The 26,205-nt window shown below is 43.5% G+C and overlaps 1 protein-coding gene across 4 annotated transcripts in view; it reads right to left on the reverse strand.

Annotated features, from left to right (window-relative positions):
* Positions 1-26,205, reverse strand: part of LOC139054908 (U2 small nuclear ribonucleoprotein auxiliary factor 35 kDa subunit-related protein 2-like) — a 303,026-nt gene that overhangs the window by 91,906 nt on the left and 184,915 nt on the right. For all 4 annotated transcript variants that reach the window (XM_070532645.1, XM_070532644.1, XM_070532646.1 and 1 more), the window contains one exon: positions 3,118-3,227. In XM_070532645.1, the coding sequence (XP_070388746.1) occupies positions 3,118-3,227 (110 nt within the window). The remainder of the gene's footprint in view (positions 1-3,117; positions 3,228-26,205) is intronic.

Genomic DNA, 26,205 nt, shown 5'->3' on the forward strand with positions numbered 1-26,205 from the left:
ACAGTGTTATTAACGCTGAACTTGAAACATTTCTTGTTAGTGTATTACTTCCTCGTTTCAGTAACCGAACAGTTCAAGATAACTGGGATTTGTTCAAAAACAAGCTAATAACACTGGTTAGTCAACATGTTCAGTTAATTAAAATAACAAATTATAAACGCAATCCGTGGTTCACTAAGTAACTTAACCAACTGAGAAATAAAAAGAAAGGATTGTACGTGTCCGCAAAACGCGCGTCCACTCCAATATCTTGGAAAAAATACACCGACTTCTTGAAAAGCTACTGCTCCAGAGTACGCGCTGCCTGAGATAAGTACTTTACGCACGTTTTGCCATCCCTGCTCACAACTAACAAAAAAAAATTTTGGGAATCAGTGTGTCCAGAGCGACAAGACGGCAACATCATTTTGCATGATAACGACCACATTCCCATTCCAGATTATGACTGTCCAAACGCGTTCAATTCATTTTTTTCCTCAGTATACACCATAGAAGACAACTCAAACGTGCCTGAGGTAGCTGATCTTGACTACCCTTTCTTACAGCCCATCGACATTACTGTCGACGGCATCGCATCCATTATAAATAATCTGAAAGTATCCACATCAGCAGGCATTGACGACATAAACTCAAAAATACTAAAAAACACGATATCAGTCCCGAGTAAAATATTATCTCATATATTCCGACAATCGCTATCGACAGGAACGCTTCCCCAAGACTGGAAAATCGCGAAGGTCATTCCCATCTTTAAATCTGGCAATAGAAATTCACCACTAAACTACAGACCCATTTCACTTACTTCCATCTGCTGTAAGATGCTAGAGCATATAATCACCTCCCATATTTACAATCATTTAGAGAATAATAACTTTTTCTTCACAAACCAGCATGGATTTAGAAAGGGTTTATCGTGCGACACGCAACTATTTGAGTTCAAGACTGAATTACACTTTATTCTGGACAAAAACCTGCAAACTGACTGCATGTTTTTAGATTTTTCAAAAGCCTTTGATCGCGTAGCTCACTGCCGACTAATTACTAAACTGTCTTCGTTGTCCTTAGATTCACTAACGCTATCTTGGATTCGGAACTTTCTTGCCAATCGGCAGCAGTTCACCGTGGTTAATAATTTTTTCTCCCCGCCCTCTTACGTGTCTTCTGGTGTGCCACAGGGTAGTGTCCTCGGTCCACTTCTTTTCCTTATATATATTAACGACTTACCGAATAACATTTCTTCTCATGTGCGGATCTTTGCTGACGATTGTATACTTGATGAAATGAGCGCTACGAAGACGCGGACGAAAGAACACATGTACGACAGACAAGCGCCTTGTCTGTTGTACATGTGTTCTTTCGTCCGCGTCTTCGTAGCGCTCATTTCATCAAGTATGCATAACCAACTCACCCACATCAAGCTTCTGCTACTGACGATTGTATAGTTTACCAAGAAATTGCTAGTACTGATGACCACGTAAAAATTCAAAATGATCTTGACCTTATTAGCAGTTGGTGTAGGACCTGGCTAATGTCGCTTAATCCAGATAAATGTAAAGTAATGTCTTTCACTCGCAAACATTTCCTTTCCAGCTTTCCATACTATATTAATAACAATCCTGTGTCTGTAGTTACTTCTTACAAATACCTAGGCGTAACCCTGACAACAAACCTTTCCTGGACTACACATATAAACAATATCTGCGGAAATGCCTCCCGATCCTTGGGATATTTACGCCGGAACCTCCGTAAGACGCCGACAAATATCCGCAAATTAGCCTACCTTACATTTGTTCGCCCTAAACATGAATTTGCTTCTTCAGTACGGTCCCCTCATTACATTTATTTAACCACTATGCTAGAATCAGTTCAGAATAGAGCCGCTAGATTTATTTCACAAAATTACAACTGGAACGAAAGTATAACGCAAATTAAAAACAATCTATCAATTCCTTCTTTGACCACTCGTCGTGATGTAGCACTTATATTGCTGTTTCACAAGTACGTTCACGGACCGAGGCCATCACCAATAGCTCTGCAAATTTCTCCATTCACCTCACGAAGTTTGCATAATCATCTTTCTTTCACGCGCATCTACGGCAAAACAGACGCTTTTAACTCATCTGCGCTTCCACGGGTCATCCACTTGTGGAACGACCTTCCCGATATCCTGGTAGCTGAAGCTAACAAAGAAAAATTCCGTCACGACATAAACATTCATTTCTTACTTAAAAAAAAAAAAACTTGTCTGTGTTGTTTCTTGTATGCTTTTTTTCCTTTTTATCTTAGAATTATTTACTTGGTGTAAACTTGACTCTTCGTTGTGTTTTTATTAACAAAGCATTGTATAATTGTTTGCTCCTTATACTGTGTCAATTTTCCCCCCCTTGCCCAATGCCCTTTCTTCGGGCCTGTAAGGTATTTTGAATAAATAAATAAATAAATATGAAAGAGAACGGTGAATTTCTTTTTCATACGATAACTTGTGATGCGTGTGTTCAAATCTAGAAACTTCATAGATAACGATAAGTTTTCCCGTTGAACGTTTACTCTCATTCGACACTCTTATGGAGGGCAGGTGTGTCTAGCCCCTACGGGCGTTAAAAAAAATGTAGGTGTTTCATACAGGTGCCCCCGCTTGGAGTCACGTGAATCCACAGTATTAATAAATAAATAAATAAATACCACAACTGTACATGTATGGCAGCTGCCGAACATATGAGTAAAGATGTGCGTTTTGAAACAAAGCACTGCCGAACGTAGCTCTGGAGATATAGCAACCACCTGCGACTTCTAGAAAAGACTTCCTAATGTGGTGCGGTCCCTCGGCTTCTAGCAGAACTGACTGGTGCAGTGTAGGGTGTCCGAAATTTTGAACTGTCCGAGTATTGGTTGGCAACTACAGAAAATGCCACATATACTGAAACTATTGCTCAGCCACTTTTCCCTGGGGTGCAGGGCATGCACAAAGCTGGAAATGCAAGCCAGCCAGTGGCCGGGATGGGAAGTATGCCGCTTCTGTAACGAATGTGGCCACGGTGACCTGCAATGTCAACCCTGCTCCGAACCTAAATTTTCTAGCAGTTCTCGAAAAGGCAACCTACCGATATAGATACTCACCACAGACAGCCGTTTTCCAACGATCGACGGGGCTGAACTCACAGCTGACCGGGCGTCCCGCGTACCATCGACCGTTGAGCATGGTCAGTGCCCGCCGAGCCTCCTCCTCACTGCAGGACAGCACACACCATTCACATTCATCACGACAACATGTTTTTACATCCACTCAAGAGAAATAACTCGATGCTTTTAACGCTATTGTTAGCATTCTCTGGGAGAACTTTTTGGCAAGTGCGTCTGTATCTCTTTCACACCAGCTTGGGCCATTGCGAATGTCCAGCTGGGCATGCACAAAAATAGACAACATCGGCCACCGAACATGTGCGAATGGGCCTTTGACATTCTTGGTCAATCCTCCAGAACAGGTACCGGGGCAGGACAGCTTTCGAAGCATTTTCTTTTCCTTATTTTTTTTATTCATTTTTTTTGCTAGAAAAGATTGAATTTGCAACCGGTTAAGATTATTTGGGATTTTACGTGCCAAAACCACTTTCTGATTATGAGGCACGCCGTAGTGGAGGACTCCGGAAATTTTGACCACCTGGGGTTCTTTAACGTGCACCTAAACCAAAGCACACGGGTGTTTTTGCATTTTGCCCCCATCGAAATGCGGCCGCCGTGGCCGGGATTCGATCCCGCGACCTCGTGCTCAGCAGCCCAACACCATAGCCACTGAGCAACCACGGCGGGTAATTTGCAACCGGTGAACAGGAAAAGAAAGGAAGTTTATGGACCACCAATTTTAAATTTAGTTTGAACAGAACACTCTAAATATGTAGACACTTAATGAAATAAGTGATCGCTACTTTTCTCTAGCGCTCCCTGTTTGCACTAACTCCTGGAGTAAAAGATCCCACTTCAGAGTGCACAAAAAGTTGGCATGTTCTACTGGCACGTCCTACATTACAGGCGTAATGAAGTGCCTATATTGCTATGTCCCATAGTTCGAATCATGGTATTAAACTGTAACCAAACCGAAAACCACTATTTTTCGCATTTCGCCCCCATCGAAATGCGGCCGCCGTGGCCGGGATTCGATCCCGCGACCTCGTGCTCAGCAGCCCAACACCATAGCCACTGAGCAACCACGGCGGGTAATTTGCAACCGGTGAACAGGAAAAGAAAGGAAGTTTATGGACCACCAATTTTAAATTTAGTTTGAACAGAACACTCTAAATATGTAGACACTCAATGAAATAAGTGATCGCTACTTTTCTCTAGCGCTCCCTGTTTGCACTAACTCCTGGAGTAAAAGATCCCACTTCAGAGTGCACAAAAAGTTGGCATGTTCTACTTTCTAGTGTTTACCAGGCGTAATGAAGTGCCTATATTGCTATGTCCCATAGTTCGAATCATGGTATTAAACTGTAACCAAACCGAAAACCACTATTTTTGCTTGATCTGGAGTCGGAACGTTGAGATTTCTTTTTTTCACTCCGGAGCAATACTGAAAGAAAAAAAATGACAGTTTTCGGTTCAGGTTGGCCAGCTTCTTTGGCGTTTTTCACCGATGCATTGCCTGCAGTTGTGGCTCAAGTATGGTACCTCATTTACAGACCTCATTTAAACACACACCACCTGCTTGTGATTTTAAAGGTAACAGCACCATTAGTACGGCTTTCAGCACATTGTGTCAAGCGGCTGACTGGGTGTTGTGTTAATGTTAATAGAGTGGACGACTGATTTTTTGGACGCCTAACTTATCAGACATGCTCGATTTTTCTGACTTTTTCCCGGCCGCAGGACATACCTCATAAAGTCGATGTATTACGTGGCTCAAAATTTCGGACACTCTAGGGAGGGCTGTTCAATTTTTCGGACTTTCCAAGCGTCAGCCGGGCCAACTGCTGCGCATCTCCAGCTGTGTCACCGACGTCTTGTTTGTTTACATTTTCGTCCTGTAGCCTCGAAACCAGTGCCGGTCTTTCATGGCGGTTCCTCGGCTACTTGGACGCTGGATTGAGGCTATATGCTAGCAGCTTCCGCTTTCGCAACAGCGTCACTGCCGTAACGCAATGCTTTTTTTTTTTCTTTTCTTCCTTCAACTGCCTGTTTGTGTTTGCCGTGCGTTGACTTGCTTAGCGAGTAGGCCTAGTCGTGGTCATGCTGTGGAGACGCGAAAACCACGTTCTCTCACTACTGTGGCTTGCATTTGATTGAATCGGCTTCAGTGCTTCAAGACGCTGTTTCTGGAGCATTTATTTTTGCGTGCAACGTGGCAGTGAGGAGGCACTCAACGAAGTCGGTGTGACAACTTCCCGACGACTGCGCTGTGTGTGCTGCTTAGCCAAGCGTACCGATTCACAATGGAGAAGAAATCTATGTTGTCGTCGGCCTCGAGAGTTCCGATGAACCGAGGCAAGTATGCCACAATGTCGATGGCGAAGAAAGCGGCAATCATCAAGCTCGTCGAAGGTGGCCAATCACAGGCAGACGTCGCAAAAGAGTTTAAAATTTCCAAACAGACTCTTTCGGACTACATGAAAAACAAGCAAAAGGTTAATCACGTTTTCCAGCCTCTAACTCAATAGTAAGAGATATATTGAGTTTTTTGGGGGCTCATTTGTTTTTTCGGACTGCCTGATCTTTCTGACATTTTCGCGGGTCCGAAAAATTGGTCGTCGACTGTATTTTAACCACATCTAATGCGTGGACTCGCCAGACTGTGATGTGTGCAAGATACCCGAGACAGTGGAGCATGTATACTTTTTATTGTGCCCAAAATGACTGTGAATGGCAGACATTAACCTCTTCGTTAAAGCCAATTAACAATAGGATGCGTTCAGGTAAGCCTTTTGGTGTTCCCTCAATGAAGCTTGGCTTCACATAGCATTCCAGCATTGGTGTTGGATCTGCACAATTTGTTTTTGTAACTATACGTGCAGCCTGAAGAAAAATCGACAGGCGCAATCTTTCAGTGCAGCTTAGCAGTAGCGTTGAGTTTTTGTACAAAATAAGTTTGTGCTGTTTTCCTGTAATTTTCTTTGGTTGTGCAAATTAACTTGAACGGATCTGAACCATTATTTTTTGCCCTGGAGTTGAATTGGAGATAGATCGTTTTCAGTGAACCGAGACAAAAACCGGAACAAAAAAATGTTTCAGTTTGACATACTGGAACAAAGTACCAGATAACTCAAACAGCCTTTTGGTTTTCGTCCCAATGGCAGACATTTAAAGTTAGAAACTCTCATTATTAGAACTTGTAGAGGACAAGAAGGCTATTTTCAGCAAGATTTACATTTCCAGCTGCTGCTTATTACGGAAGTATGATGCACAAACACAAGCAAACATTCCGGTCCTTTTTCATTTTCTTCTGCACAATAATCAGGCTTTCTGGCACAGCTCCAGCATGTGTTGAGAAATTTCTGCATATCAGTGGGCATACGACAGCATACCTGCAGCCATCTTTCGGGTAATTCAAATCATGATTTCTCCAAAGATGCACAGCAAACTAGCACTTGTTCAACCATTAGTAATGATTTTATGAATTTACAAGCATGCTGTTCCTCCATAGATGTGGCCGACGTGGAGAGCTGGGCGTGTTTACCACTCTATACTGAATCCGCTTATTGGCATTGCCAACACATACATTAATTACCATGGCCAACACTAACAGTGCATTATTAACACAGTCAGGTTTCCAGCGTGAGTACTTTCGCATATTACCAGTTTTAACCAGCACACACTTATTCATGCACTTTGCTCTTTTCTCCTTGCATATTGTCACGTGGTAGCGACGTTAAACAACACAGTAGCAATACTGTGAAAGACAAAACTAGCTTTTATTGGGCGAACCTGTGCCCACAAAGACAGGCTACACTTAAAGCACAACGATAGCGATGAACAGAGTCGGCGATCAGCGAAAATCTGATCAGCGGGTCAAGCGCATCGGCTTTTATAGATCAGTCGTCGAATGTTCCAGAGTAACCGCTGGGACCCGCGTGTCTTCCACAAAGTTCGACACTATTCGCGTCGCGCATACATGCAATCAGATTACACAAGTTGCGGGGAAAGACAGCGGATGGAACAATCGATAACATTCCAGGAACTTCTTTTACATGCAGGCGCATCCTATGCTGTGCGATAACATTTGTTAGACGGTGAGAAGTGGTAACCCGATAAAGATAAAGAAGTACACGTGTCAATATCCATGTTAAACATGTTATCTTTATGGCTTAGCGACGTAAACGTCACTGCCATTATGTGACCAAAACATGTGATGTGAGATGTCTCCTAGCATGCTTTAAGCCCATTTAACACAATTACAATGCAGTAACTTCCAGATTGATGTGTATTATATATATGCAGTGCATGCAGATTGAGCATATTAGTATATGAGAAAAGCAGTAAAATTCTTACAACTGTGCATGGGCACTTCATATTACTTCTAGCAAATGCCCTTAGGCTCAAGTATGACTCGTGCTCTGCCACGGTGTTGCTCACAGGCAACATATCTTGCAGGACAAGTCTGAAGATACACAACTCATAAGTGCCCCACCAAACACGTACATGGATTCACAGATGTGCCAATATGGTTGCACATCCTCACACCCAAATGCAGCAGAACGCAGGCTGGAACGGCATGATAGGTGACATTTGTGCTATTTACTTAGTTACTACCTATACCCTCTGAAAGTTGTCCAAATCCGAACCCTTCTTCATCATCATCATCATCACCATCAGCTTGGTTACGCCCACTGCAGGGCAAAGGCCTCTCCCATACTTCTCCAACAACCCCGGTCATGTACTAATTGTGGCCATGCCGTGCCTGCAAACTTCTTAATCTCATCTGCCCACCTAACTTTCTGCCGCCCCCTGCTACGCTTTCCTTCCCTTGGGATCCAGTCCGTAACCTTTAATGACCATCGGTTATCTTCCCTCCTCATTACATGTCCTGCCCATGCCCATTTCTTTTTCTTGATTTCAACTAAGATGTCATTAACTCACGTTTGTTCCCTCACCCAATCTGCTCTTTTCTTATCCTTTAACGTTACGCCTATCATTCTTCTTTCCATAGCTCGTTGCGTCGTCCTCAATTTGAGTACAACCCTTTTCGTAAGCCTCCAGGTTTCTGCCCCGTAGGTGAGTACTGGTAAGACACAGCTATTATATACTTTTCTCTTGAGGGATAATGGCAACCTGCTGTTCATGATCTGAGAATGCCTGCCAAATGCACCCCAGCCCATTCTTATTCTTCTGATTATTTCCGTCTCATGATCTGGATCCGCCGTCACTACCTGCCCTAAGTAGATATACTATTCCCTTACGACTTCCAGTGCCTCGCTACCTATTTTAAATTGCTGTTCTCTTCCGAGACTGTTAAGCATTACTTTAGTTTTCTGCAGATTAATTTTTAGACCCACTCTTCTGCTTTGCCTCTCCAGGTCATTGAGCATGCATTGCAATTGGTCCCCTTAGTTACTAAGCAAGGCAATATCATCAGCGAATCGCAAGTTACTAAGGTATTCTCCATTAACTTTTATCCCCAATTCTTCCCAATCCAGGTCTCTGAATACCTCCTGTAAACACGCTGTGAATAGCATTGGAGATATCGTATCTCCCTGCCTGACGCCTTTCTTTATTGGGATTTTGTTGCTTGCTTTATGGAGGACTACGGTGGCTGTGGAGCCGCTATAGATATCTTTCAGTATTTTTACATAACCCTTTTTGGTCAGATTTAATGTTTCGCAACCGCTAGGGTGCAATAAAGGTATGTTTATTGTTATTTTTTAGTGCAGCTTGGTGCAGCAAGTAAAAAATGTAGCACAGTGGTGCAGCTGTACCACCCCTGCAGGGAAGTGCCGCTGGGTAGGTGGACAGACAGACAGAACGAGTGGCAAGAAGTTGGCAATGGAAAATTGAAGAAGTCTGCTACAGAGAAGTGAAAAATCGGCATCAAAAGCAGCCAAGCATGAAGCATAAAGTGAAGTGAACAGAATGGGACCAGAGCATTGCACTGAGCGCCGAGATAGACAGAAGTGAGAAATTAGGCAACATTGCTACATTGCGTCTATGCTAATCGCATTACATTTGACATTCACAGTAAGACTGGTTCTACCAGACCTCTTCACACATCCTCCACAGTGGGGCCACATTTTTGGTCAATTGCTTTCGAGAATAGCACTTTCAGAGTCCACAGGCCAACTCCAATGAGGCACCACACTGCATCATGCAAAAAGGAAAGTGTATTTTCTTAAAGGGGCAAAAGTGAATGAGCTCGGTATTCTTGAAGCTTCATCTATTTGCCAGGAGTTGGCTCATTACTAGCAGAGTATCGCCTTTATAGTTTGAAGTTTAAACCACAGCATTGGCACAACAGTGTGACATCATGGATGTCAAAGTGCATGCTGGTGCCATTTTTGTGTAGTGAAAGTTCTTGGAAATCAGTAGGATATATCTTTACATTACAATGCAATCCTTCCTTATCAATAAACCATTATCTAATCCCAACCAGATGCTCCTCATAGGAGGCTAGTGAAGGAACTTACAAGGTGGCATTGACCTCTGTTTTGCATCTATTTCGCCTTACGGAGTATCAGCACACAGGAATACTTGCACATTTTTGTCGTCCTAGAAGTTTAATCTACAAATGAGCATTTAGGGACATTTAAAGAGTGATGGTATAGCAGGTGAGAACAATGCGGCCACAAGCAACAGTCGCAAGCAAACAAAGTGAAATTTATTTTGAGCTGAAAAATATTTATACATGGAATGGGCACACGCGCATCAAACACACACAAAGGAGGGGTTCAAGCAACTCAAGATTTTGAGACGATGATGGAAAACCGGAACGAAATGGAGCTGGTGGGCGACGCCAGTATACGATGCTCATGATGCTGCCAGAGCAAAACATGACAGCCACTTGACACTGCCTACTAACATCGCTGCACCCCATTAAAAGCCTCATTTGGAGACTCATTGGAACTAATGTTATAGTGCTTCCATTAACAGCCACGTGTGAAGCAGTCACACAGCATCAATACTGTGAATGCGTAGGGGGAATGAATGCGCAACTCGCGCATTTGTGTGCAATATATGGAGCCTGATGACTACTCAAACTTGCCCCCACTAGAACAAAACTTTGGCCTCAGGCCAGCCAAAGTGTTTACCTTAAGACGTCGATCTTAAAACTAATTTTGTTAGTTTTAGAATGAATTGAATATTAAATGGTATTGTTCAGTTTTTTCTGCTGATTGTAAATATCTTATTTGACTTTGTATATCTGCATTAGAACAAAAGATAGAAAGCTTTTAATAAAAACATTCTGTCGATTTCTTACGAGACTTTTCAGACTTCCCTTTGTCAAAACAAAAACAAAGTACAGTGCAGTCCACTTATAATGATATCGAGAAAGACAAAAAATATGATCGTTGATCATATATGAAAATATGAACCGATGATCGCTATATCTGGACTGCAGCTATTAAATTTTTTTTTTTTTAAATGCGGAAGATACCTTGGCAGCTCCGAACTCGAATTCGCTACTTGCTCTAAAGAATAGATGATGTAGACAGTAGGCCGTGAAAAACAAACTTTATTTCTAGCGCCAATGACCGTGTCAAGGGTTAGGCGCGCCAACAGAGTTCGAAATCTGCACTTGCTGTTGCGGCACCTTCAGCTTCACAACCGCGGTGTGCATGGATTCCAGCTGCTGCGCGAACACTGGTGGCAATTCTTTAGCATGCATAAAATCAATTAAGGAGTCGATCGACGACAGTGCACTTTGCGTGGACATCGTGGTCGGGGTCAAGGAGCCACTGTCAATCTCGTTGTCACTGTCGCTGCTGCCGTCGCCACCGTCGCACAACTTTGCCGTCTGTCGAGACAGCACATTTTCGGCGATCCCCTCGTCGTAGACCTCATCGCAGAATGAGGCAGCGCTGTCTGCAGTCAAAAACTCCTCCTTCGACGCACCACCTGTGTCACCAGTAGGAACGAGCTCCCAGAGCTCGGTTATGTCAGCGACTTCCACCATGTTGGTCTCAGTGGGTTGGGGAAGTTCGTTCTTACGCACAAAGCCCGCCTTTTCGAAGCAATTGGTGATGAACCACTGGTAAAGCACCTCTTCAACATCGGCGTAAAAAGGGTCTCTAACCCTTTTCCGCTAATCGGCATGGTCGCTGATAGCTCCTGCCTTCACAATCGCGGTGCTCCCGGTTTTCAAGATGGTTGATATCGTTAACTGGACGAGCTCATACTTCTTCACGAGGGCGCTCACCTTGAAGCCGCATCGAGAGTCCTGCAAAATATCCATCTTCGTGTCAAGCGACACAGCTTTGCGCTTTGTCGGCGCCATCTTCGAACTGGGTTGAACCGTTGGTTGCACGCTGCTTCGGTGGCGTCAGCCTGCTATCGCGAGAGAGACGCGGGACGGGCATAGAGAAAGGGATTCCCGAATGGATGGATGGAAGGTAGGAACGTCCCCTTTGAAACGGGGCGATGGCAGTTGCCACCATGCTCAGATTTTTATTTTCCCTTTTATTTTTATCTGTGTTGTGTGTTATTGAATTTCTCGATTTTCTTTAAATACGTCTTCCTACCCTTTTAACCTTGTGTCACCTCTCTGCTTTTGAGCCACCAATCCTCCAATCGCCTTTTGCTAATTTCCACCGCATATTTATTTACATGACTATCATTATCTCTGAACCCTAGGGCCTCAGGAAGGGTGACTGTGGCCGCACCGACATCGGGATTGATACCATCACATTTTAGTATGAGGTGTTCCATTGTTTCTACATATTTACCACACACAGTACATGTGTCTTCTTCTTCGTTAAATTTCTTTTTATAGCTCCGCGTTCTAAGACATCCTGATCTAGCTTCAAAGAGTAGGGCACTGCCTCTTGAGTTATCATAAAACGCTTCCTTCCTGATCAGCTGTTTCCAGTATCGATACAGTTCCACACTATGCTTCTTTTCCATTGAATTTATCCAATTTTTACCTTCCGCATGTTTAACCTGTCGTTTAATGCTCTGTCTTTCTTTGTCTACGTGTCTGGCATACTTACTGGTTAGCTTCCTAGTTCTTTTCCACCATTGTGAGTCAACGCTCTTTCTGTATAGGTATTTAAACACCTTAGCTGCCCACCTGTTATCATCCAATTTCCTCAGACGTTTTTCGTATAGGATTTTACTCTGAGCTTCCTGTGCTTCGAACGATGCCCAGCCCATATCTCCCTGTACTGCTTCGTTTGTGGTTTTCCCGTGGGCACCTAGTGCTAACCTTCCCACAGCTCTCTGATTTACTTCTAGTCTCGACTGAACCTCTGCCCTTAAACACAAAACCGCATTCCCGAAAGTAAGCCTCGGCACCATTACTCCCTTCCAAATGCCTCTCAGTACCTCATACCTGTTGTACCCCCACAATGCCTTATGTTTCATTATCTCGGCATCTCTTCGCCCTTTCGCTATTAGAGACTGTTCGTGCTTTTCCGTGTACATCTGCCGCTTGTTTATCCATACCCCGAGGTATTTGTATTCGGCCACTCGGGGTATTTCATGGCCTTGTATTGTAAGCTCCTGACCAGTTGTATCGTTGAAAAACATCCCACCGGACTTAGCTGCACTAAAACTGAAACCTAAACTGTCTCCTTCGTCCCCACAGTAATTAATAAGAGTTTGCAAATCTTCCTGGCTATCTGCTAACAGTACAATATCGTCCGCATACATTAAACCCGGTAGTCGTTGCTCAACAACCTTTTCGCCTAATCTGCACGACAGATTATATCCTAGATTGCTTCGCTGTAACCTTCTTTCCATGCTTATCATATAAAGCATGAACAGCAGCGGTGATAGAAGACAACCCTGCCTTAATCCTTTGTGAACCTCGACAGTTGTCATACTCTTAATTCCTTCCCATGTTATTACAACATTATTTTCTCGATATAGTTCCTGTTGAAAATCAATTACCTCATTACCGATACCTTCAGCTTTTAATATGTTCCACAGGAGTTCCCTGTTCACATTGTTGTATGCACCACTTATGTCCAGGAAGGCTAAATACAGAGGTCTATTTTCTGCCTTACCTATTTCTATGCACTGGGTAAGCACGAACAGGCTATCATCTAAGTGCCTACCACTTCTGAACCCGTTCTGAAGTTTTCCGAGTATTCTATTACTTTCTACCCATGATTGCATTTTTAATTTCACCGCCTGCATCACCAGCCTATAACTGATGTTATCGTAATTGGTCGGAAGGATTTTATGTTCTTCTTATCACCTTTCCCTTTATAAATCAAATTCATTTTACTCTGTTTCCAGCTGTGCGGAATTTGCTTATTTGTTATGACTGCCTCCAATGCTTTTATCAGCGTTTCCTTGCTTCTTGGGCCAAGTTCATTAATTAACTTGATTGGAATTTCGTCTATCCCCGCGGACGTGCATGTTGGAAAATTTGCTTCTGCCTTTTTCCAGTTAAGATTGGTCAGTTCTAAGCTGTTTTCTATTATGCTATTCTGTGTTGCTCCCTCACTTGGGGCGATTACCCTATCGTCTTTCCTAAATGACTCTGCTATAACTGGACCAATGTAGTTCACAGCGTCATCTCCCTCTAAACAATTTCCTTCGGCATCGTGAATCTGTTCCTCTTTTCCGTGATTAGCTTTACCCAGCCAGCTTATATGGTTCCAGAATTTTCTTGACCCCCCTTTAGTTGCATCGCGAACTCCAGCCAGCCAGCGATCAAAGGACTGCTTTATTTTAGCCTGGACGAGGACCTGCACTTGTTGTTTCTTTTGTCGATAATATTCCCATTTTTGGCCTATTACCTCTTCAGATAACTGCGCCCTCTTCGCTTCTCTGTGTTCCCGAGATGCCCATCGTCGTTGTTCGATGGCCTCTCTAATTTCCTTATTCCACCAACTTCGTGGCTTCCCCTTTTCTCTCCAACGGTTTACTCCTTTTACTTCTTTTATTTTTGTACTAATGAGTAGTTCTAACTGATTATAATCCCACCTTTCCATGGGATGTTTCTTTATTGCTTCCTCTATGCCAGCCGCTTATTTGCGCTATTTGCGCGTCATTTAATTTTGCGTACTCTTTTTGGCTTCCCTGCATTCCTCTTTTGAGTAGGGCTCCCAACTGTAGACTAATACGCTTGTGATCACTTCCGAGGCTGTACTTCCCATTTTCGTCTATTTCCATTATTGCGAGGTTGCTATACAACCCCTGCGACATTAAGCAGTAGTCAATGGTTGTTTGTCTGTTACGGGACTCCCTTGTGATTTGTCCATCACACTTAGTTTCTCTATTTACTATAACTAGGTTGTGTCGCTCACAGAAGTCTAGCATCAACTTCCCATTACAATCTGTGTATCCATCCAGATCCTCGATGTGGCCATTCATGTCACCTATTATTATTTATTTATTTTATTTATACAATACTGCAGGCCCAAATGAGGGCCCAAGCAGGAGGGGCAGAACACATAAATATTTGCGTATGCACATACTTATATATACATACAGACATGAAAAGAAAATACAAAAGCAATGCAACATATCTAAATATTATAGAAAACAAAAAATGAAAGCGACGACTAATAAGATTAAGAGAAGGTACACTGAAGGAAGGCAACTTGACAAACATTAGAACAGTATCACACGCATATATGAGCACTGCAACCACTATCGAGAGAGGGAAAAAAAGTACCAGAAGTTGAACGAGCGCTCATTGCAAAATACTGTACAGAATAAGGATGATGTGGAAAGTATTATACAATATTCACGTGTGAAAAAAGAAGAAAACAGTAACAAGGTTTGCCCATATGGCAATACCCCCAGTATCAAAGGCACAAGCGGTCAATAGAATCGGTGTTTATCAATTGTGATAATGGCAGGCTGTTCCAATCTGTTACAGTGCGAGGGAAGAACGAAAACTTGAAAAGGTTAGTTCTGGTGTTATAAGGCGTCAAAGAATCAGCGTGACGATGCCGTGTTCGGCGCGCTGTAAGTGGTTTAACATAAGCCTCCGGCTGGAGGGACAAACGGTTGTTTTTAAGCAAGAAAAGAAATTTCAGTCGTTGTATTTTCCTGCGTAGTTGTAGCGTTTGGATATTATGTTGAATCATTAGGCTAGTAGGAGAGTCACTCAGTCTATATTTAGAAAAGATGAACCTGACAGCTTTACGTTGGACCATCTCTAAAGTGTTAATGTTAATTTTCTTATAGGGATCCCACACAATGCATGCATATTCCAGTTTCGGTCGGATGAGTGAAGTGTAAGCCAATAATCTAGTACTAGAGGGAGCGTGCTTTAGTTTGTGCCTGAGAAGACAAAGTTTCCTGAAAGACGAGTTACATACGTTAGAAATGTGCCTATTCCAGCTGAGGTCACTGGTTATTGTGATTCCAAGATAGTTATATTGGCTGACCTTGGTCAGTGGTTCCGTGCCGAGGTTATAGACAAACAACATTTTATTTATTTTTTTTTGTTATGGACATATAAACAGTTTTTTCTCTGTTCAATTCCATACCCCACCGACTGCACCAGGAAAGAATGTTTTGAAGGTCAGAGTTAAGCATTAATTGATCATCGTGGCAAGTAACCTCGTTAAACCACACACAATCGTCAGCAAATAGTCTAACTTGAACGGGATGAGAAATTTCGTTAGTGATGTCGTTTATGTAAATTAGAAATAGTAAAAGTCCTAGCACGCTACCTTGAGGTACTCCAGAGGTTACTGAAAGTTCGTTAGAAGAGTAATTATCAATTGAAACGAACTGCTTGCGATTAGACAGATAAGCCACCACCCAGTTAATAATATAGGCTGGAAGATCTATTGACTGTAATTTTTCTATAAGTTTATTGTGAGGTACAAGGTCAAACGCTTTCTTAAAGTCTAAAAATATTACGTCAATTTGGCTTGACTTGTCAAGAGCACTTGCAAAGTTGTGAATAATTGTGGTTAATTGTGTCACAGTAGAAAAACCCTTCCGGAAACCATGCTGATGAGGAGACAGTACGTTGTTGTCACTTAGGAATTTGGTTATTTCATTAGCTATAATATGCTCGATTAACTTGCAACATGATGAAGTTAATGAGATAGGACGATAACTAGTTACTAGGGTTCTGTCACCTTTTTTTGGTACGGGAACGACACGTGCAGTAAGCCAGTCTGTAGGAAGATTAGCCGTAGATAACGAGGAACGGAAGATAACAACAAGAAAAGGGGCTAACGCTTCAGCATATCTGCGCAGAAAAGCGTTCGGTATGTTGTCTGGTCCTGGAGATGATTTAGCTTTGAGGTTCAGCAGCATCGACACTACACCCGGTTGCGATACAATATCAGAGGTCGAGTTGCATGACATGCGGTTAACGTTTATACCACCATCAAAATGGGAAAAAACACTCTGAAAATAATTATTGAAGTGCTCCGCGATGCGTTGTTTTTCGACAATGACATGGCCCTCGTGAACAATTTGATTAATTGGCTTGGTTTTTGAGCTTAGAAAAGCCCAAAATTTTTGGGGTGCCGTTTGAATGAAATTTGGCAATGTATGGTGAAAATACCAGCGCTTAGCTAGGCGCACTTCTTGGTTTGGCTTATTTTGGATTTCATGAATTGAAGCATGCGAGGCACATCGTCGTCATAAGCGCTTAACTTTTCTTTTAAGGTGCAAGATCTTTCTTGTTATCCAGGGAGTAGTCTTGGAAGTTTTTTTAATTCTATTAGGAATAAAGTTGTTAAGGCAGTGAGCGATAATTTCTTTAAATTTATCCCAAAGCACAGTAGTATTGTTACTGTGAAAGTTATCAAAGCATTGCTCAAGATAATCCAAGACACTTTCGTCTCTGGCACGAGAAAAATCTTTAACAGAGGTTGTTTTACATTTTTTAGTGTTAAGCACTCCCAAAGAACAAGAAAAATATACGATTATGGTCAGAAATTCCAGGCTCAACCGAAACAAAAAAGTTTTCTAATGAACGACTTACAAAAACGAGGTCAAGTATGGTTGCTGACGTACCATAGGTGCGCGTTGGCTGTCTCACAACCTGGTGAAGATTGTGAGACAGAATGATGTCATGTAAGTAATCTAAGTGTGAATTAATCCCGGTGCAGAGAAACCCATTCTCCCAATCAATATCTGGTAGGTTAAAGTCGCCTATAAGTAGCACTTTATCGCTTGTGAATGAAACCATGTGTTCAAAAAGATTACGAAAAAATTCTGGGCGCGAGTCAGGTGCTCGATAAACTGCAAATAGCAAAAATGATTTATCCCAGCAAGTAAGCTTCATTGTAACAGATTCCAGGTTATCGGCCTGACATAACAGAGTACCGGATATAGTTTCTTTTATCAAAACTGCTACCCCGCCCCCTGTAGTACACCTGTCACGGCGATATGCTTGATAAGATGAAGGAAACACAACAGCATCCTCAATATTGTCATGCAACCATGTTTCTGTTATCACAACTACATGTGGATTGTAACCCATGATAGTTGCCTCAAGGCTTTCCGATTTATTAACGACACTGCGGGCGACACCTATGAGGCAAATTTCAGCACCTTCTCCAAACTCCTCTATATCGTCATCGAGACACTTCACTAGATCTTTGTTCTCTTGCCTGCATTTGTCCCCTGTACCTAAATAAACTACTCCTAGCCATGCCTTTTTACCAGCAATTGTACCTGATACCCAGACATGTTCTTTGCAAGTTAACTTTATTCTTTGCCAATTTGTTCCTTGGTGTATGAGGATACCTACTCCTCCTCCCTTCCTCTCCGTTGTTCTATTGCTCCCTTCCCAGACGTAGCCTTCAATAAACGGTGGGTCTTCTAGATCCCCGAGATGTGTTTCGCATAGCGCGTATACACCGACTTCTTCGTCCTTTAACTGCTGTTCTATTTCTAACCACCTCGCTCTCTTTCTACCGCCTTGCATGTTTATGTACCCGATTCTGGTGTTAAATTTCTTTGTAGTTTTCTTCCTGGACCTCCTAGTGGCCATTTTATTGGCGTCAGCCTCTATTGTTGCACTTTCTACACTGTTTCTACCTACCCCTACACCCTAAGGCGCAGTAGACCCCCTAAAAGAAGCTACTGCCCGACCTGCCAGGCGCCAGCCGATCTCGGCTCCTAGCCTTCCATTAAAGTGGATGCCATCTCGTGTAAAGCCTCCGCCAAAGCCTGCTCTATGCACTTCTCTGTTTATGTCTGCCGCTTCAAATCCTTTCTCCTGGCTTAGCTTTCTTATTTCACAATTAATAGCCACATCGTCCTTGGCAATTTCTCTGTTCCTTCCTTGCACCTCCGGCACTGTGCATACCACGATCTGGACTTGCTGTGCTATCGCCCTTAAATCGTCAACTTCCTCCGCTAATCTTTCCACTACTTTTGCAGCTTCACCATTCAACACATCATTTAGCCCTGCCGCTACCACTATCAAATTGCGCTCTGCAACATTCTCAGAAAGCTCGCTTTTTGTTTCTCTCAGTACTGCGTCCATTGTCCTGCCTGGGAACGTCCCAACTGCTACCCGCTTATCACCCTTTGCACGCTCCATTATAGCTCTTTTGCACCTCCTCATATTTGAATCACCACCGATAAGTGCTAGGGCATTCTTTCCCTCCCTCCTAACTTCCAGGTTATGCTTATTATTGGCTACGAGCTCATTCCTTGGGGTTAGCTTGTTCCCCTCCTCTCCTCGCGCTCGCTGGCGCCCCTGTGGCTGCAGTGTCGCCTCCCTCGGGGCGTGTTGTGCTGCTTCGCTATAACTACGCCGATTCACCGGCGGCGAGCCGACTACCGCTTGCTCTGCCACCCTGCCCCCCACTTCGCATGTAGGGTCTACCCTACTTTCTGAGCTTTTGCCTCCGGCTTGGTGTCCCGACCCATCATTCTCCGCTGCGCGTGTCTCAAGCGCATTGAGCCGCCTATGCAGTTCTGCTCTCCTTTCCCTCTCTTCTCCAAGCTCGGCCACGGTTTTACTAATTGCGCGGCCTGCACCGCTTCCACCTTAACCAACTCGGCGACTTTCGCCTGCAAAGCTAACCGCTTCTCGCACTTCTCTCTCAGGTCTGCTTTCAGCTCTTCGAACTTGGCTGTCCAATTTCCTTCCTGTTTTTGGACTGCTTCCCTGACCCCTTCGCACAGCCTGCACGTAAAGCTAGACTCCTCTGTGTCTGCTAAGCTCTGGAATCTGGTCTCGTCGAGGGAGCACCAGCGCAGGCACTCGTCGCACTGCACTTGCTCCGCGTCCCCCACGGCCTTCCCTTTCTTTGGTTTCATCGCTAGGCCTATGTCCTTAGGCTCAACAAGCAAGTCCGCCAAATCACTTCGAAGAGCTGGCTGAGATAGTTAAATAGGCCTATCAAATAGGCCCCGCCTAGCACCTAGGCCTAACGAGGGAAACCGCCAGACCTGGACAAAGCCGGTACGTTTACCACGCCTACCACGAATTCAAAATTTGCGCTCCTGCTCCATGCAAAATAAAACACTTCAAAAACATCAGCTAATAAGAAGGAAAAAGAATACTTAGCTACGAACGAAGTCGCTGAAGCTTCGACACCTTTCTCTATGGGACGGGCGCCACCGCAGCGCTTTGCTTGTCGCTTTTTTTTTCTCTCTCTCTCTCTTTCGGAGTGGCTGTGGCCGATGCGCATGAAGCAGCTAGCGCCATCTTGTGGCACGCTGTGCCTACTCAGCTATTCTCCGGTGCGCGGGCGGGGCGAGATGCGCTGCGCAGTAATGGCGGCAGATACGAACTTACGGAGGTAAACATCGCCTTGTCTCCACATCGTTTGTTTCAGGGAACTAAGCAACGCAAATGTTACGATTATTTGGCACAGAAAACGCTGTCCAGACGGCAAAATTTTGATCATTATATCCGATATGCAGTGAATAACCTATCGTTATAAATGTTTTTTTCCCCATAGACCTAATGCATAAAATGACACTCTCATGTCGAACCATCGTTATAACCGATATATCGTTATGTGTGGTATCGTTATAAGTGGACTGCACTGTACAGTCGACGACCGATTTTTCGGACCCTCAAGGGACCGCGAAAATGTCCGAAAAATCAGGCAGTGCGTAAAAACAAATGTGCCCCCAAAAAACTCAATTTATCGCTTACTATTGAGTTAGAGGCTGGAAAACGTGATTAACATGAAAACGTGCCGGCCACGCCACCGCAGTTGCGATGTTGTTCTCACCGTTTGCATTTGTACAAGTGCTGTTGACTGGGCTTGGTCTGCTGACGCCTATTGCTTCGACTCGGCTCTTCAAGATAAAGGACGGATGGTGTGCTGACGCATCAACTAGGACCGCCGCCCTTGGAATGGAACAGTGCGTCCTATCCTCTTGTCGGCCGCTTCCTACACCGCCACTTCTGGACACGGGAGCACCCTTCGTTTGGCAACATGGAACATTGTCTGCTGATCCGCAGTGTGAAAAGGGCGCCAACATCTTCGACACGTCGGGCCACGCCACCGCAGTTGCGATGTTGTTCTCACCGTTTGCATTTGTACAGGTTAGCTACCACGATTCCTACGCCTTTCGTGATAACAATGTGTGTCTTGTTGCGGTGTCGTGGCCACCCGATTGCTGCAAGCGTTTTCATTCTGCGGCTTTGTACCTGTGGCATCGTTTGCTCTTAGGTGGTGATATTGAGTCGAACCCTGGTCCGATGACAAAGGCGCAGGAGAAGAAGCTTGACTTAGTGTGCGATGCAATTAGGCGTCTCGACTCAAATAACGCGAGCCTTCTAGAATCTGTAAATAAAGGTCTAGAAATGCATAGCATCCTTAAGAATGACTTAGACGCGCTAACTAAACGCGTCAATGACCTTGAATCTAAATGTGTACCTATGCCTCCAACGCAACTTCCAGAAACCTGTGACAGCAACGTTCGAAAACTCCAAGAGAAAATTCATGACCTCGAAAACCGTTCACGATGATCGAATGCACTGTTTTTTGGCATTGCAGACACCGACCATTCAGAAACGTGGGACAGTACCGAGGCTATAGTTCGAGAATTTTGTAAAAATAAACTGGGGGTTTCAGTACAGTCTATTGCCAGGGCCCACCGCCTGGGTCGGTTCTCAGCCGAGAAAAATTGGCCAATAATAGCTAAATTCTACAATGAAAAAGAAATCGAGACTCTGCTCAGCAATGGCAGCAAGCTGAAAGAAACAGATTTCAGGATAGCACGGGACTACTCTGTTGCCGTGCGCGATAAGCGCCAAAGGTTTGGCAGTTCTCGAAGTCAATAAAAAAGGAGGGTGATCGTCCCCGCCTTGCTTTCACCAAGCTCATTCCAAACGATGACGCTTATGTCTGGGACACGGATGCCAACTGCGCAGTCCGTTTACAAACATCTGGAAATGACGCGCCAGAGGTAGAGCACGGCGCCCACTGAAGTGCTGATGAATGACCTAATCATTCTCCTGCCTCAGCTCAAGTAATCAACCCTTCTTTGCAGTCAGTTCATAAGCCTTGCCATAATACCGCATTAACTTTCCTCTATACAAATACCAGATGTATCCTCTCTAAAGCTGTTCCCATTTCCTCGCTTATCGATTCATGCTCTGCATCCTTAATCGCGATCAGGGAAACGTGGCTTACGGACAATGTTCCCAACGACAGCATTTTTGTTACCGAGGCGACGTTTACCATATTTCACTGCGACAGGTCAAATCGGAGAGGCGGTGGTGTTCTGTTGGCAATATAAAAAGAATTATCATGTGTACCCATCATAATTTCTACGTTTCTTGAATGTGTATGGGTGTTGTTAAACGGTAGCAGTATTGACATACTTATTGATGTTTTTTATCGCCCCCCTGATATGGGCAGTGCTTTTGTTGAAGAGTTCTATCGCATTTTGAGTGAAGTGTGTAACCGATTTCCAAATTTTGTGTTATTAATATTTGGGGATTTTAATTATCCACGCATCGATTGGGCAACTCTATCTGTCACGGAGAGTGAAAGAGAATCGAATGCATTTCTTCAGTCATGTCTAGATTTTTCATTATCCCAACTTATCATGCAACCCACACAACGCACTGCCACATGCTCCAGTATTCTTGACCTAATCCTTACTAATACCCCTGACATTTGCGCCAACATTAGTCACCTAGATGGGCTCTCCGATCATGACGTTGTTACTGGGAACATTGTTTGTCGGCATAACAGTAGGAAGATCATTGAAAAAAAAAATTAAATGCTATAGCAGAGCTAACTTTGATGGAATGAATGCACAATTATCTCTTTTTGCAGACCAGTTTCTTAATGACTTCTTGTCCCGTACAGTTGAAGAAAATTGGGTCGCATTCAAAAATATGTTTACTGACGTCGTTAACAAATATATACCGTCCATAACAATTAGGAGTAGAAGCTCTACGCCATGGTTCAACAAGCAACTTCGGCGTCTAAACAAAACAAAAAAAAGCGATTGTACAGGCAAGCCCAGAAATCCAGTCTTGCACCATCGTGGCTTAAATACAAACAGTGCGACAAAGAATACCAAAAGTTACTTAAATCCAGTCGTCGTCACTTTTTCAACAACGACCTGTCATCTATGCTGACTAACAATCCTCGTAAATTTTGGCAAGTAATAAAGCCAAGCAATCACCCCGATGTTGTGCTTACCGATCCCACAGGCGCCACTGTTCCCGAGTCAAAGTCTGCACAAATATTAAACAATGCATTCTCGTCTGTGTTCACCCGCGAGGACATCGCTTCATGCCCAAACATAGGTACACCTTCCGATATCATGCCGCAGATAAATATTACCGAGTCTGGTATCATATCACTAATTAATAATCGTAAGGTATCATCTGCATCTGACCACGTTGGGTTCAACAACAAGTTGCTTAAAAGTACATCGCAAAGCATTTTGGGAATCTTGTGCGCTCTTTTTTCACAGTCATTGTCATCGGGCCAAATTCCTAATGACTGGCGTACAGCCAACGTCATACCAATTTTTAAATCTGGCAGTCGCTCATTACCACTTAACTACCAGCCTATTTCGTTAACTAGCACCGTTTGCAAACTACTCGAAAATATCATACATTCTCAAATCATAAAATACCTAGAAGAACATAACGTAATCTTCAAATACCAGCATGGCTTTCACAAGGGATATTCATGCGATGGGAAACTTGCAGGGTTTACTAATGACTTGCTTTCATGTATTGACGCTGGCAACCAAGTCGACGCGATATTCATAGATTTTTCCAAAGCTTTTGACCGCGTTCCTCACCACAGGCTACTACTGAAACTTAAACATTTGAACATTGACGCACAAGTCATTGCATGGATAAAAGACTTCTTGTCATTTCGAACTCAATTCACAAATATTAATCATTGAAACTCCCCTTTTATTCCTGTCACGTCCAGCGTTCCACAGGGGAGCGTGCTTGGCCCTTTGCTTTTTCTAATTTATATTAATGACTTGCCTAACTGCATGTCATCCAGAGTAAGACTGTTCGCCGATGATTGCGTAATTTACCGTACCATTTCTACTGACACTGACCATCAAGCATTGCAGTCAGACCTCAACGCATTAAACAGATGGTGTTCAGACTGGCAAATGACCCTAAATCATACTAAAACTAAGTGCATGTCATTTACGCACTCCTGTTCCCGTATTCCAACTTCATACTTTATAGGTAACAATGTTGTCGAACTTACTACCACATACAAATACTTAGGAATCAACTTGCAATCGGATCTAACACGGCATCATCACATCAACGTTACTGTTACATCTGCTAACCGTACTTTCGGAATCATGAAACACAGACTAAAGCAAACGCCTTCACACCTAAAGAAACTCATGTACACCACGTTAATCAGGCCTAAGATTGAATATGCATGTGCCATCTGGGACCCGAGCCAAGACTACATTATACGTAACATTGGATCCCTGCAAAGCCGTGCTGCTCGCTTCATTTTTTCAGATTTTTCTCCGTACTCCAGTGTTACATCTTTAAAAATTCGTGCCGAACTGCCTCCGCTATCACTACGACGGAAACACGCCCGCCTATCTCTCTTTCACAAACTTTATCATCATGATCGTTTGCGTGACGACTTCTTTCAGTCAGTCCTGTCATTTTTCCTCGCCGTGATCACCCCTGCAAAGTCAAACGCCTAGCTTGCCACTTGGCACATTACGCACAATCATTCATCCCCAAAACCATAGCTGACTGGAATAACCTACCATCTGATATTGCCACTGAAGTTAACACCGATCAATTTCATCAAATGCTATGGACTCATATCAGAATTTGACGTCTCTGTGTGTCTTTGGTGTTAGCTATTGTTTTTTTTTCAGGGCTAATTTAATATTTTTGCATCTTGTTTGACATCGTATTCCAGTTTTTTCTCTTTTTGTGTTATCCTTGAACCCCCGGTGTTTCAATTTTCACACTTCATTCTTATCTTTATTCGAACTTTAATCCACTTCCAATATTGGTGTATGCGTATTTTGTGGTGTTTTACTATGTTTGCTGAATTGTTTATTCTTACTATTTTTTTTTTTTCACATATTCTTATTAGTGTGTTTCGTGTGCCCCCCTATGTAATACCCTCTCCAAGAGGGCCTTTAGGGTATTTGAATTAATAAATAAATAAATCTTTTGCTTGTTTTTCATGTAGTCCGAAAGAGCCTGTTTGGAAATTTTAAACTCTTTTGCGACGTCTGCCTGTGATTGGCTACATTCGACGAGCTTGATGATTGCCGCTTTCTTCGCCATCGACATTGTGGCATACTTGCCTCGGTTCATCGGAACTCTCGAGGCCGACAACATAGATTTCTTCTTCATTGCGAATCGGTACGCTTGGCTAAGCAGCACACACAGGGCAGTCAGGAAGTTGTCACACCGACTTCGTTGAGTGCCTCCTCGCTGCCACATTGCACACAAAAATAAAAGTTCCGGAAACAGCGTCTTGAAGCACTGAAGCCGATTCAATCAAATGCAAGCCACAGTAGTGAGAGAACGTGGTTTTCGCGTCTCCACAGCACGACCACGACTAGGCCTACTCGCTAAGCAAGTCAACGCACGGCAAACACAAACAGGCAGTTGAAGGAAGAAAAGAAAAAAAAAAGCATTGCGTTACGGCAGTGACGCTGTTGCGAAAGCGGAAGCTGCTAGCATATAGCCTCAATCCAGCGTCCAAGTAGCCGAGGAACCGCCATGAAAGACCGGCACTGGTTTCGAGGCTACAGGACGAAAATGTAAACAAACAAGACGTCGGCGACACAGCTGGAGATGCGCAGCAGTTGGCCCGGCTGACGCTTGGAAAGTCCGAAAAATTGAACAGCCCTCCCTAGAGTGTCCGAAATTTTGAGCCACGTAATACATCGACTTTATGAGGTATGTCCTGCGGCCGGGAAAAAGTCAGAAAAATTAAGCATGTCCGAAAAGTTAGGCGTCCAAAAAATCAGTCGACTGTATATGGCCAGAATGCCAGAGAGTTGCTCTGCTGGTGATGCTAATTTTATTCTTCTCAGTGCACTTATAATTTATTTATTTATTTATTTACAAATACTGCTATCTCATTTTAGAGACATAGCAGAGGTGGGTTACATAACTTATGAACATAACATGTCAACCAATGTGGTTAGGCAGTTCTTTCTGAAATTGATTAGTCGGCAATGAACGCAGAGAACCATCTAAGTTATTCCATAATTCAACAGTGTGTGGAAAAAAAGAAAACTTGTAGCAATCTATTTTTGGAACGAAGGGATCTATGTGCAATGGGTGAGTACATCGGGTTACTCGCACAGTAGGTGTGGTTAGCGAGATAGGCGCTTCAATGTTAGATGATCTGTGAACGATATTGTGCAGTAGGAGTAGGCGGTCACACGTGTGACGAAACGACAATGGGTCCAGTGATAAAGCGTGTGCATGGGATGACGGCGAAAACATACGGTCGTAACAGCCATAAATAAATCTAACAGCTTTTTTCTGAATGGTTTCTAATTTGGAAATATCCTGTATGCGATAAGGCGACCACACTACAGAAGCATACTCTAAAACAGGTCTAATGAGTGATTTATAGGCCGTAAGCTTGCACTCCTTTAGTGCCGTGTTTTAAAGTTCGTTTTAGGCACCCTAGTTTTCGCATCGCCTTAGAGCAGACTATATTG

This window comes from Dermacentor albipictus, chromosome 1, assembly GCF_038994185.2.
Source record: "Dermacentor albipictus isolate Rhodes 1998 colony chromosome 1, USDA_Dalb.pri_finalv2, whole genome shotgun sequence".
NCBI lineage: Eukaryota > Metazoa > Arthropoda > Arachnida > Ixodida > Ixodidae > Dermacentor > Dermacentor albipictus.